Here is a 12,319-nt window from a genome sequence, read left to right as displayed (position 1 = left end):
GGTATGGGGGGGGGGTATTCGCCCTCCGATTGCTTTTGACTATTAATGAGGGTACTGGTCCTCTCAATTCCCAATTGAATGAGTCCTTTTTGAAGTTTCTATGACAACACTGGCAAAGACCTAATTTACAGAACTTTCAACTATGTTGAACAAAATGTCCATCTCAAAATTTTGATTGGATGTGTTTGGGGAAATGGTAGGCTTGAGAGGGGCGATAGTTGCCCTACAATCACTTTTGACTATTAAATAGGGCACTAGCGCTTTCAATTTCCAATCGAATGAGCCCTTTTCGAAGTTTCTACGACAATGCTTTCTATAAAACCTTATATGCCCCCAGGGCGTAACTTACAACCCTTTGCGCTGAGGGCTGTGGGGGGAGTGTTATCCTCAAAGACATAATTTCCGGACTTTTTAACTACGTTGAACAAAATGGCTATCTCAAAATTTTTATTGGACGTTTTAAGGGAAATAGTGGGCATAGGAGGGATGTTAGTTTTCCTCCAATCACTTTTGAATGTTAAAAATGTACTAGCCCTTCAAAGTTTCTATTACAATGCTCTATTTAACAAATCAGAAACTTAAAATCATGTTTCGCTTTAGCTTCATTTAACGTAAGTGATGATCGAACCATCAATAGTCTCAATGTCTTACCTTCGAAGTAGTTGGGCAAATTTATCACAGATTCAGGAGAAGAAGGATCAACGTTCAAGCCGTCCTGTAGTAACAGTTTTTTACCCGGTATAGAGACCATGAAAGGGAGAAGAAAACTTATTCTGAAATTCACTAGATAGCGAATAATTTTAAAGTAAAAAAAGGAATCATCTAATCCTAGCGCAAAAATAGTATAAACAAGAAAAAAAAAATTTTGAAACCTTGTAATTTTTGGCTCTATCAGAACATGAAAAAATCTCGTCGAGACCTGAAATATAAATTATGTATATGTTATAGGGTTCTTGGAATTGATTTTGGAAAGGTCAATGCTGGAAACTACTTGGATTCAAGGGGGGAGGGTGACCCTGATTTGTTGACGTCAATATATCTTTCAGAAATGGTCGTTGAAACTCAACAGGAATGAAGATATAATGCCCTAATTGTGTTTTGGGTTTGGGAGCCCATGCCCGGTCCAACCACTTAGCAAAAAGGGGACCAGGGGAGGGCCTCTTGTTTCTTGTAATCTGCACATGTGCTAGAATGGGACGCCAGCTTCTATATTTGTGTAATCGGAATATCTGCCATATTGGTTTGACAGAGTGCCAACAAAACTAACTGAGAGGGGAGAGCTGATTTACCCTTTGTTCTTTATTGGATCTGGTCATGATCTTACCTCTTTTGGGGGACGAGCTCCCTGAAGTCTTGTCATTCGAAAATTTGCATAAAGGGCTTGTTCAGAATCAACTAAACTGGATAGCAAGTACGGGCTGACGTTGTAGTTTTGCTTGTTGGAGCTCTAGGCCCTTTTTTTACCTTATATTGGGGGGGGGTATTTTGGGTTATCTGGGCATCTACCAAAAACAATAGTTGAATCTCTCCTGAAAACAGTCAGAAATAACAGCTAAAGCCTTACTTGTGCTTTTACAGAGTACATTACCCGTTCAATATCCAGGGCACCGGCAGAAAATTTTCCAGGGGGGGGGCAGACGCCGAAATATCAATGGTGGTTGGGTGACAGTTTAGGTGGTTTAGGGCATCAAACTACGACTTTACCCCGAAGAGGACAAATTTGCAATCAATTTAAAATCCTGAGAAGCTAATTGATTTAAAAGTATCAATAACTGTATTTTAGGCTTCCAAGTGGCAAAAGAAGTAATGCCACACGGTGGTAGTGCTGGATTCAATCAAGTTGATTCGCTTTATTTGTAACGAAATTAGCCTACATTTGGTGATCTGTAATTACGTATCAGCTATATTGAGGGCGAAGTGAGTCATTGTTTAGGTCGGGATAGGGTAGATTCCTACAAAAGCACATTTTAAGGGACAAACTGCTTGCTCTTCATGAGGCGTCATATGAACATTGAAAGAGAAAGGGGGAGGGGGTAGGAATTAATTAGAATGTTTCTCTATACAGCTAATATGCTTTTACAGCTAATCTATGTTTTTTAAGATAAAATGACCCCCTTCAGCCCCTGGGGGAAGGTTTCTAAGTTATAAAAATCGCCCATTGTTTTATTTCTTATTCGGAAGTATGCTTACATTTTGTGGGTGGGGAGGGGAGGACGAATTTTCTGCTGGGAGAATTTTCAATGGAGAGGATAGTTTCCAGGTGGGTGAAATTTACAGAGGAAATTCTAAACTGGGAGAATTTGCCAGAATTCATATACAAAATTTCTTTATATGTCTTGCTTTCACTTTACCGATTCAATTTTACGCGTGGAGATGTTAAGGGTAATTTTCCGGGACAAATTTTCGCCAGGATTGAATTGCCCAAAGGATATTTCTATGCGGAGGGGGATTTTTCCGTGGAGGTGGAGCCAGGTATCCTGGCGCTATTTAAAAAAAAACGATCGTAAAAAAAAAGATTTTTTTTAACTGGAAGTAAGGAGCAATATTAAAACTTAAAACGAGCAGAAATTATCACTTATATAAGGGGGGTTGTCCCCTCCTCAACATCTACCTCTTTACGCTAAAGTTTATTTTGTCCCAATTCTTTAAAAATAACTCGTGAAACACAAGGGTCTTTTAATTAGAACAATAAGAAACTTTTTTTAAAGTGCCAAAAACTGTAGCGCGATGAGTGAGGTGTTGAGGAGGGGGGTAACCCCGTCGTATACGTAATAATTTCTTTCCGTTTAAAATTTAATGTTGATCCTTACTTTAAGTAGGAAAAACTTGTTTTTTTATTTAATGAAGCTAAGAGACAAACAATTTTCTAAAGGCAATGAAAAAGTATGTCAATTAAAGTAAAAGTATATAAAAATGAAAAAAGTAAGTAATTACAAAAAATACACAAAACAAAGCCTACTTACAAAAACTAAGATATAAACTCCCAGCATTTAGTTCTGTTGAGCAATACCAAACCGTTGGACGGTTTTTTTTTTTAAAGATATTGACAGTTTTGAACTTGGTTATCAAACACCCAAATATTTAATGCCTTTAGACTCAGTGTTTATAATAAGTAACGCATTATCAAAGTAGTTTGTTGAAAGTGAAACATTAAAACTAAGATTAAGAAAATAAATACAAATTCTTACTTCAATATTTTTAATTTAATTTTGAACACCAAAGGCCATATTTGACACCTTCATGCTATATCATTGTTAGAAATTTCGTCTTTTTCAAATTGACAACTGGATAAGTGCAATCACTCTTGGAAAAAAATTATGATAGAATAAAAACAACCTATCCGTTTAGGGGCAAAATACAGAAATTCCCAGCGTTCCGTTCAGGATAAACATTTCTGATTATAGTTGCTTCATTTATTAGCTCATCGGTACTCTTGGTATGCAAGCAAAAGTTGACGGCATGTTCTTGCCGAAATTGCCCCTTATTAAGTTGTTTTCCTTGTGGTTTCTATAATTATACGAAATTTCTTGTGTTCTAATAGCTGCATTAATTACTAATGAACAAATAAATATTTCGGATGACCATAAAAAGCTGATTCTTTGACTGACTGATATCAAGAGTTAGAACTCTTATACTTTCGTTATTGACAAGGATCGTTATTTACTTACCATTCGTTACTTAGAAGAACTTGATTTTTTTTTTGCTCCAGCCAAATCATATAGAAAAAATGTTTGTGGAAAACTGGTTAAGGGTTACTCATTCACAAGTTAAAACTTGTATTTTCCTTATTGTGGGTCAAAACCTATTGGCAGGCCGCCAACAAGGGGGCAATAAACCTTTTTCCTTGGGTTTTCCCTATTCTGCTCTCTTTCCTTTAGTGTCCTTATAATTAATTTATAGTCCCAAATTTCCAGGGGGGACCATGGCCCTTCTGCCCCCCCCCCCCTCATGATTGTGCCCATGCTCAATATGTCTAGTGAAGGGGGAAGCTGAGAGGGAGTCCCAACATTCTTGCCATAAGCACATCTTCTAGAAAAAGATGTCAGATCCCAGCCAAACTATATGGGAAGTTAGAACTTGAATCATTAATGTGCTATTTTAGTTTTTGCGCCTAATATGATCTTTGTAATGAAAGGAGGAGTGGTAGAATGATCTATCATTTCATCTGCCTTATTACCAGGTGGAGTGGTGTTATTCATTCCTCAAAGAAGACCTAAACGATTCAAGGGGCCATTGCACCGGGCGCTTGGAACCTCACGTCAGAAAGGCCCATAGATGTCCCAAAAGTTATTCTTGAAACATATCCGCTCCGTTCCCAAAATGCATTGCTCTAATTTCCTTGACTGTAGTTCATCTACTCCAGTCAAATCGTTATCATAACTCCGACTCGCTTAGTTTTTGTTGGAATAGGCTTAGCCTTTTTTTTTATCTTTTTTTTAGCTTAATGTAATAACAATATTACCATAATTTCATAGATTACATCTGATTAAATCTATTTATTTCAGGACGGGGAAACCTACAAATCCTTGGCTCAGATAAGATCAGGTTTTTCACTATTTGCTTTGTATGCAAATATAAATTTTTCTTGTGCAAGTGTTCGTAATAGCACATTAATCAGGGAATATGTCACTTCAAATGGTAAGTAAAAATCATTATGTTACACTAATAGCATAACAATCAGTGTCCGTAAAAATAATTCTTCAGAAATTCAGGCTGCTTGGATTTGTAGCTTTAGCCTGCCTTTAGAATTTAAGTTTTTTCAAACACAGTATTTTCAGAATGGATTCCAAACCAGTAAAAGATAAAAAGAAGGTAAAGAACAGAGCATTGGCCTTTACAGTACCTATCGTTGGTGCTGATCACCGTTTCATGGACCTTCACCTAGAAAGTGCAATGGTGAGGGGACAGGTTGGAGGCCAGCCATCCTCTGTTTTCACACACCATTTCTGTTTACCTCCCCCAGATTTCTCAAGGTACCCATTTAGAGCTAGGTCAACTCTGGCTGAACTTACAGAGTCACGCCACTTACCACCCTCTCAAACCAAATAAACAGCGACGCCAGGACTCTCCTGTCCTTACGGACAAAGGATTTCAAGTCTAGTAGCCTAACCACTCGGCTAGGACGGCTGGGAGTCGTAGTAAACAGGATTTTGTGTTAATTTGGCCGAAAATGATTCATGGACCTTCACCTAGAAAGTGCAATGGTAAGGGGGGGGGGGCAGGTTGGAGGCCAGCCATCCTCTTTTTTTACAAACCCTTTCTGTTTACCTCCCCCAGATTTCTCAAGATACCCATTTAGAACTAGGTCAACTCTGGCTGAGCTTACAGGGTCACACCACTTACCACCCTCCCAAACCAAATAAACAGCGACACCAGGACTCCCCCGTCCTTACGGACAAAGGATTTTAAGTCTAGCGACCTAACCACTCTATTAGGAAGGCTGGGAGTCGTAGTAAAAAGGATTTTGTGCTATTTTGTGTTAATTTGGCTGAATATGAATCCTGTACATAACTAAATTCAACGTGGTTTGCAGAGTCGACTTTTGAAGTCAGAATCCTAGGGCCTCCTACAGTTACAGACATTATAATAATTTTTTTGTATAATTACAGTGAAACTAATTCATGGGTGCTGGCAGAGGGGGGCCATGAACCCCTGGAAATTTGGAACTATAAATTAATTATAAGGAAACCAAAGAAAAGAGAGCAGAATAGGGGGAAAGTATTGAACAAATTTGCGTTGCCCCATGTTGGCTACCTGCCAATAGAATTTGACCTTTAATAAGAAAAATTTCAGTTATAATTTGTGACGGAATGACCCCTTCCCAGTTTTCCAAAAATATTTTTTTCTATATGGTTTGGTCGGAGCAACAAAAAAAATCAAATTCTTCGTAGTAATGAATGGTAAGTAAATAAGGATCCTTGTCAATAACGAAAGCATAAGAGCCTAACTTTTGATATCATTCAATAAAAGAATCAGCTTTTTATGGTGATCCTAAACATGTATTTGTTTATTAGGAATTAGTACAGTTATTAGACAAAAGCAAGTTAATATAATTATAGAAAACACACGGAAAACAACTTAATAAGGTGCAATTTCGGTAAAAATATGCCAACTTTTGCTTGCACTGCAAGAGCACCCATGAGTTGATATATGAAGCCACTATAATCAGAAATGGTTCCCCTGGACGGAATGCTGAGAATTCCTGTATTTTTTCCCTGAACGGAACGTTTTTTGTGTTTTATTATCATTTTTTTTCTAGGAGTGATTGTATTTATCTAGTTGTCATTTTGAAAAAGATTTAATTTTTTTTTACAATTATGATGTACAAAGTTGTCAAATATATTGTTTTCTTGTATTCAAAATTAAATTAAAAATATTGGATCAAAATTTTTTATTTGATTTTCTTAATCTTAGTTTCAATGTTTTGTTTTGAATAAACTGCTTTGATAATGCGTTACCTTTTGTAAACACTGAGTCTAAAGGCATTAAATATTTTGGTGTTTGATAACCAAGTTCAAAACTGTCGATATTGTTAAAAAATATCCGTCCAACGCTTCGGCATTGCTCAACAGAACTGAATGCATGGAGTTTATATCTTATTTTTTGTAAGTAGGCTATTGTTTTGTGTATTTTTTGTAATTACATACTTTTTTCATTTTTATTTACTTTTACTTTAATTGACATACTTTTTCCATTACCTTTAGAAAAATTATTGTCTCTAAGGTTCATTAAATAAACAAAACAAGTTTTTTCAATTGAAAGTAAGGAGTAACATTAAAACTTAAAACAAACAGAATTATTACTTATATGATGGAGGTGTTTCGACACATTAAGTTTCATTAAGTTTAGTCTTACCCATCAAAAGCTACGAGTCTGAGAAAATTTGTCTGATTTTCGGATAAAGGGGGACCCCCTTGAAGTCATATTTTTTAATGAAAATGTTTCAAGCTCATATCTGCAAAAATGTGGAATTTAGTAATTTTTACCAGAAGATACATGACGGATGCGTGTTAATTTGTTTTTTTGTTGTTTTTTTCCAGGGGTGATCGTATCGACCCAGTGGGTCTAGAACATCGGGATATGGCTTATTTTCATGGAAATGAAAAGTTCTAGTGCCCTTTTTAAGTGACCGAAAAATTGGAGGGCAACTAGGCTCCCTCCCACGTCACTTATTTCCCACACTTGTCTGATCAAAATTTTGAGATAGCTTTTTTCTTCAGCATAGTTGAAAGGCCCAATAACTATTTTTTTGGAGATAAACTGACCCCCTTCAGCCCCTGGGGGAAAGTTTCTAAGTTATAAAATCACCCTTTGTTCTATTATTTATTTGGAAGTATGCATACATTTTCCAGGTGGGGAGGGGAGGAAGAATTTTCTGCCTGAAGAATTTTCAATGGAGAGGATAGTTTCCAGGGGGTGAAATTTTAAGAAGAAATTTTACACTGGGTGAATTTGCCAGAATTCATATGCGAAATTTATTTATATGTCTTGCTTTCTCAGCACCGATTTAATTTTACGCGTGGAGATGTTAAGGGTAATTGTCCGATGTAAATTTTCACCAGGATTGAATTGTCCAGGGGATATTTCTATGGGGAGGGGGATTTTTCCGTGGAGGTGAAGCCAGGTATCCTGGCGTTATTTAAATAACGATCAGAAAAAAAAATTCAACTGAAAGTCAGGAGCAACACTAAAAATTAAAACAGAATACGCACATGAGGGTGGTTGCCCCCTCATCAACATCTCTATCTTTGAACTAAAGTTTAAATTTTTTCCCAATTCTTTACCAAACGATTCCTAAAACACCAGGGTCGTGTAATTAGAACAATAAGTAACTTTTTTTAAAGTACCAAAAACAGTAGCTTGAAGAGCGAGGTGTTGAGGAGGGGGACAATCGCCCTCATTTACGAATAATTTCTGTTCGTTTTAAGTTTTAATGTTGCTCCTTACTTTTAGAAAACACACGGAAAACAACTTAATAAGGTGCAATTTCGGTAAAAAAATATGCCAGCTTTTGCTTGCACTGCAAGAGCACCCATGAGTTGATATATGAAGCCACTATAATCAGAAATGGTTCCCCTGGATGGAATGCTGAGAATTCCTGTATTTTTCCCCTGAACGGAACGTTTTTTGTGTTTTATTGTCATTTTTTTCTAGGAGTGATTGTATTTATTTTGTCCCAATTCTTTAAAACGATTCCTAAGACACCAGGGTCGTTTAATTAGAACAATCAGTAACTTTTTTTAAAGTCGCCTAAAAACTGTAGCTTGAATAGCGAGGTGTTGAGGAGGGGGACAATCGCCCTCATTTACGTAATAATTTATGTTCGTTTTAAGTTTTAATGTTGCTCCTTACTTTTAGAAAAACCCCCTTGAAGTCATATTTTTTAATGAAAATAACGCCATCAGACTCAGCGTATGTCCCTACTGTAGATGTTTCAAGCTCATATCTGCAAAAATGTGGAATTTAGTAATTTTTACCAGAAGATACATGACGGATGCGTGTTAATTTGTTTTTTTGTTGTTTTTTTCCAGGGGTGATCGTATCGACCCACTGGGTCTAGAACGTCGGGATAGGACTCATTTTCATGGAAATGAAAAGTTCTTGTGCCCTTTTTAAGTTACCAAAAAAATTGGAGGGCAACTAGGCTCCCTCCCACGTCACTTATTCCCCACAATTGTCTGATCAAAATTTTGAGATAGCTTTTTTCTTCAGCATAGTTGAAAGGCCCAATAACTATGTTTTTGGAGATAAAATGACCCCCTTCAGTCCCTGGGGGAAAGTTTCTAAGTTATAAAATCGCCCTTTGTTCTATTATTTATTTGGAAGTATGCATACATTTTCCAGGTGGGGAGGGGAGGAAGAATTTTCTGCCTGAAGAATTTTCAATGGAGAGGATAGTTTCCAGGGGGTGAAATTTTAAGAAGAAATTTTAAGACGGGTGAATTTGCCAGAATTCATATGCGAAATTTATTTATATGTCTTGCTTTCTCAGCACCGATTTAATTTTACGCGTGGAGATGTTAAGGGTAATTGTCCGATGTAAATTTTCACCAGGATTGAATTGTCCAGGGGATATTTCTATGGGGAGGGGAATTTTCCGTGGAGGTGAAGCCAGGTGTCCTGGCGTTATTAAGTAACGATCAGAAAAAAAAAATTCAACTGAAAGTCAGGAGCAACACTAAAAATTAAAACAGAATACGCACATGAGGGTGGTTGCCCCCTAATCAACATCTCTATCTTTGAACTAAAGTTTAAATTTTGTCCCAATTCTTTAAAACGATTCCTAAAACACCAGGGTCGTTTAATTAGAACAATAAGTAACTTTTTTTAAAGTGCCAAAAACAGTAGCTTGAAGAGCGAGGTGTTGAGGCGGGGGACAATCGCCCTCATTTACGTAATAATTTCTGTTCGTTTTAAGTTTTAATGTTGCTCCTTACTTTTAGTTGAAAAAACTTGTTTTATTTTCTTCATTTAATAAAGCTTAGAGGCAAACAATTTTCTAAAGGCAATAAAAGAAGTATGTCAATCAAAGTAAAAGTATTCAAAAATAAAAAAGTAACTAGTTACAAAAAATACAGAAAACAATAGCCTACTTACAGAAACTAAGATACAAACTCGCAGCGTTAAGTTCTGTTGAGCAATGCCGAGGCGTTGGACGAATATTTTTTTTTAACAATATCGACAGTTTTGAATTTGATTATCAAACATTAAACTATTTAATTCCTCTAGACTCAGTGTTTATAAAAAGTAACGCATTATCAAAGTAGTTTGTTCAAAGTAAAACATCAAAACTAAGATTAATAAAATCAAATACAAATTTTTAATTCAATATTTTTAATTTAATTTTGAATGCCAAAAGTCACTATATTTGATACCTTTAAACTTCATAACTGTAAAAAATGAAATCTTTTTCAAAGTGAAAAATAGATAAATACAATCACTCCTAGAAACAGAAAAAATGATAATAAAACACAAAAAACGTATCCGTTCAGGGGAAAATACAGAAATTCTTAGCATTCCGTTCAGGGGAAACATTTCTGATGATAGTGACTTGACATATCAGCTCATGGACACTCTTGAAATGCAAGCAAAAGTTGACGGCACATTCTTACCGAACATTCTTATATAGTTGTTTTACTTGTGTTTTCTATAATTATACGAACTTTCTTTTGTACTAATAACTGCACTAATTACAAATAAACAAATGCATATTTAGGATCACTATAAAAAGCTGATTTTTTGATTGAATTTTATCAATAGTTAGGCCCTTATACTTTCGTTATTGACAAGGATCGTTATTTAGTTTCCATTCATTATTATGGAGAATTTGTTTTTTTGTATTTTTTTTTGCTCCAACCAAATCATATAGAATTTTTTTTTGAATTGGAATGTCACTAGCCGTTCCAATTTCCAATCGAATGAGCCCTTTTCGAAGTTTCTACGACAACTCCTTCGATCCGAAGTGCCCTGGTATGGAAGAAAAAAAATAATACATTGTTCCAACATCGTTCTGTACTTAGGCAGCGCGATTGCGCTGCCTATGATAGACTGTAAAACACTAATTTTTGTTCGTTTTAAGTTTCAACTTCGCTCTCTACCTCGCTCAGAAAAACTTTGTTTCTTAAATTAATACATTTTCAAGGTCGAAGCATAGAACTGATACGGAACTATTAGCCATATCGCTTTTTTTCTCTCCTCCCTTATCTCCGCTTTACTAATATCATTTCGTTTAATACTCTTCTTTTTTGGTTCTGGCAACTCAATACCATGCTTTTTGGCATCACGTTTCTCCTCTCTTGTGTCACTTAAATCCTTCTCGAGCTCTTGGAAGCCCAGATTGTAATTTTGGTTGAAAATATTCCCATAAATTCTCATAAATACTGGAAATCTTCCTTTATCACTACAGACTTCTAGATAGAGTTTATAAAACTTTGAAACGTTCAGGGTTGTGACTAAATATTCTTTCACTGAGTCTGATCTACGGCAGTGAGACTTCATTTTTGAAAAGGATTCAATTCATAAATATTATGCACCAGTATATAACTGAACATGTTTTCTCTTTCCTGGTGTACTCTGAACACTGCCTGACTATCTTTTACATCCTTTCGTAAACCAAAACACTGAAAAATTCCCCATACTTCAAAACATAAGTTCACAAACAGCTGAGTGCTTCATTGAATGCCACCCTTTTCCTTTACACGTTCTTTCTATCATTCCTTTTCTAATGCTTCTTTCTTCTTCTCCTTCTCGGATGGATTTTTTCAAGAGTTACTAAGTATGGTATGTTTAGTATAGAAAAGTATGACGAGTAAGGCAATATCATAATCATTCCCGTTCTTAGGGGATCTATGGGCCCGTTTCCCATTTTACTTTACGATACGATACGAATTTATTATGTCAAATAACATGAGTTAAATGAGACACAAAATATAATTTAATTATTCACACTTCCTTGTCAATTACTTATTAAAATGAGACACAAAATATTGTCGAAAAGACAAACTTTATCGCTCGGTAACCGCTGGCTTACAAGGCTCCAGTTTGTTTTGGTGCCTTGTATTATAGCCTGTTCGTGCCGGCTCGGGGAGCAAGCCTTGATGATTGCTCCACTCCAAAAGCTTCTGTCCAAAGGCTGTTGTAAGCTGGTATCGCCTGGCATCAAGTCTTTTTAGACCTAGGATTTTAAGGCTATCATCGTAATTCGTGAATTCCCGACCTAATATCACACGGGTAACTCGTTTCTGCGCATTCTCAAGGTCATTTCTCGCTCTTTACTTAGCCCCTTGATGCCACACAGGACAAGCATACTCTGAAATACTCAGAATGTACAGTTTATAAAGATTCAACAGTGAAGAATGACTAAAATCGAATCGCCGAATTGTAACTAGATTACGCAGCGCTATATTCGCCTTCTTAGTACTATTATTTACAAGATCCATCCATGACATTCTTGAGCTAAAAGTCACACCTTAAATTGTCATATTATTTACAATTGGCACATTTGTGTAACTTTGACTACGAACTTTTTTTTTAAATACGAAACTCTCGTAAGTACTGACTTTTACCTATTAAATGAAAGCCGTTTTTTTTCGCAGTCAGCCTCCAAACGGCGAATGATGCCGTCCGTAGAAATTATGGATGATAGCTTCTGAAGTATCAGCAATGATAAATCATCTGCAAACTTTGCTCTGTTTCCATGCCAAGTCGCAATTTTGTTACACAGTATTAAAAATAAAACAGGTCCCGTTTTGGTACCTTGGGGTATTCCACAGAACAGCTCAAGAAATCTGATTGTACCCCATCATCAGTTAAAGACTGT

The 12,319-nt window shown here is 36.2% G+C and overlaps 1 protein-coding gene across 4 annotated transcripts in view; it reads left to right on the top strand.

Moving 5' to 3' along the window:
• The window catches only part of Idi (Isopentenyl-diphosphate delta isomerase), a 97,975-nt gene that overhangs the window by 71,171 nt on the left and 14,485 nt on the right, over positions 1–12,319 (top strand). For all 4 annotated transcript variants that reach the window (XM_089094711.1, XM_089094710.1, XM_089094712.1 and 1 more), the window contains one exon: positions 4,506–4,638. In XM_089094711.1, coding sequence (XP_088950837.1) covers positions 4,624–4,638 — 15 coding nt within the window. In that variant the 5' untranslated portion in view covers positions 4,506–4,623. The remainder of the gene's footprint in view (positions 1–4,505; positions 4,639–12,319) is intronic.

Source organism: Artemia sp. Qi Xiang Cuo, chromosome 9 (genome assembly GCF_049724085.1).
Source record: "Artemia sp. Qi Xiang Cuo chromosome 9, ASM4972408v1, whole genome shotgun sequence".
Lineage (NCBI taxonomy): Eukaryota > Metazoa > Arthropoda > Branchiopoda > Anostraca > Artemiidae > Artemia > Artemia sp. Qi Xiang Cuo.
This window is presented reverse-complemented; position numbering and strand designations above follow the sequence as displayed.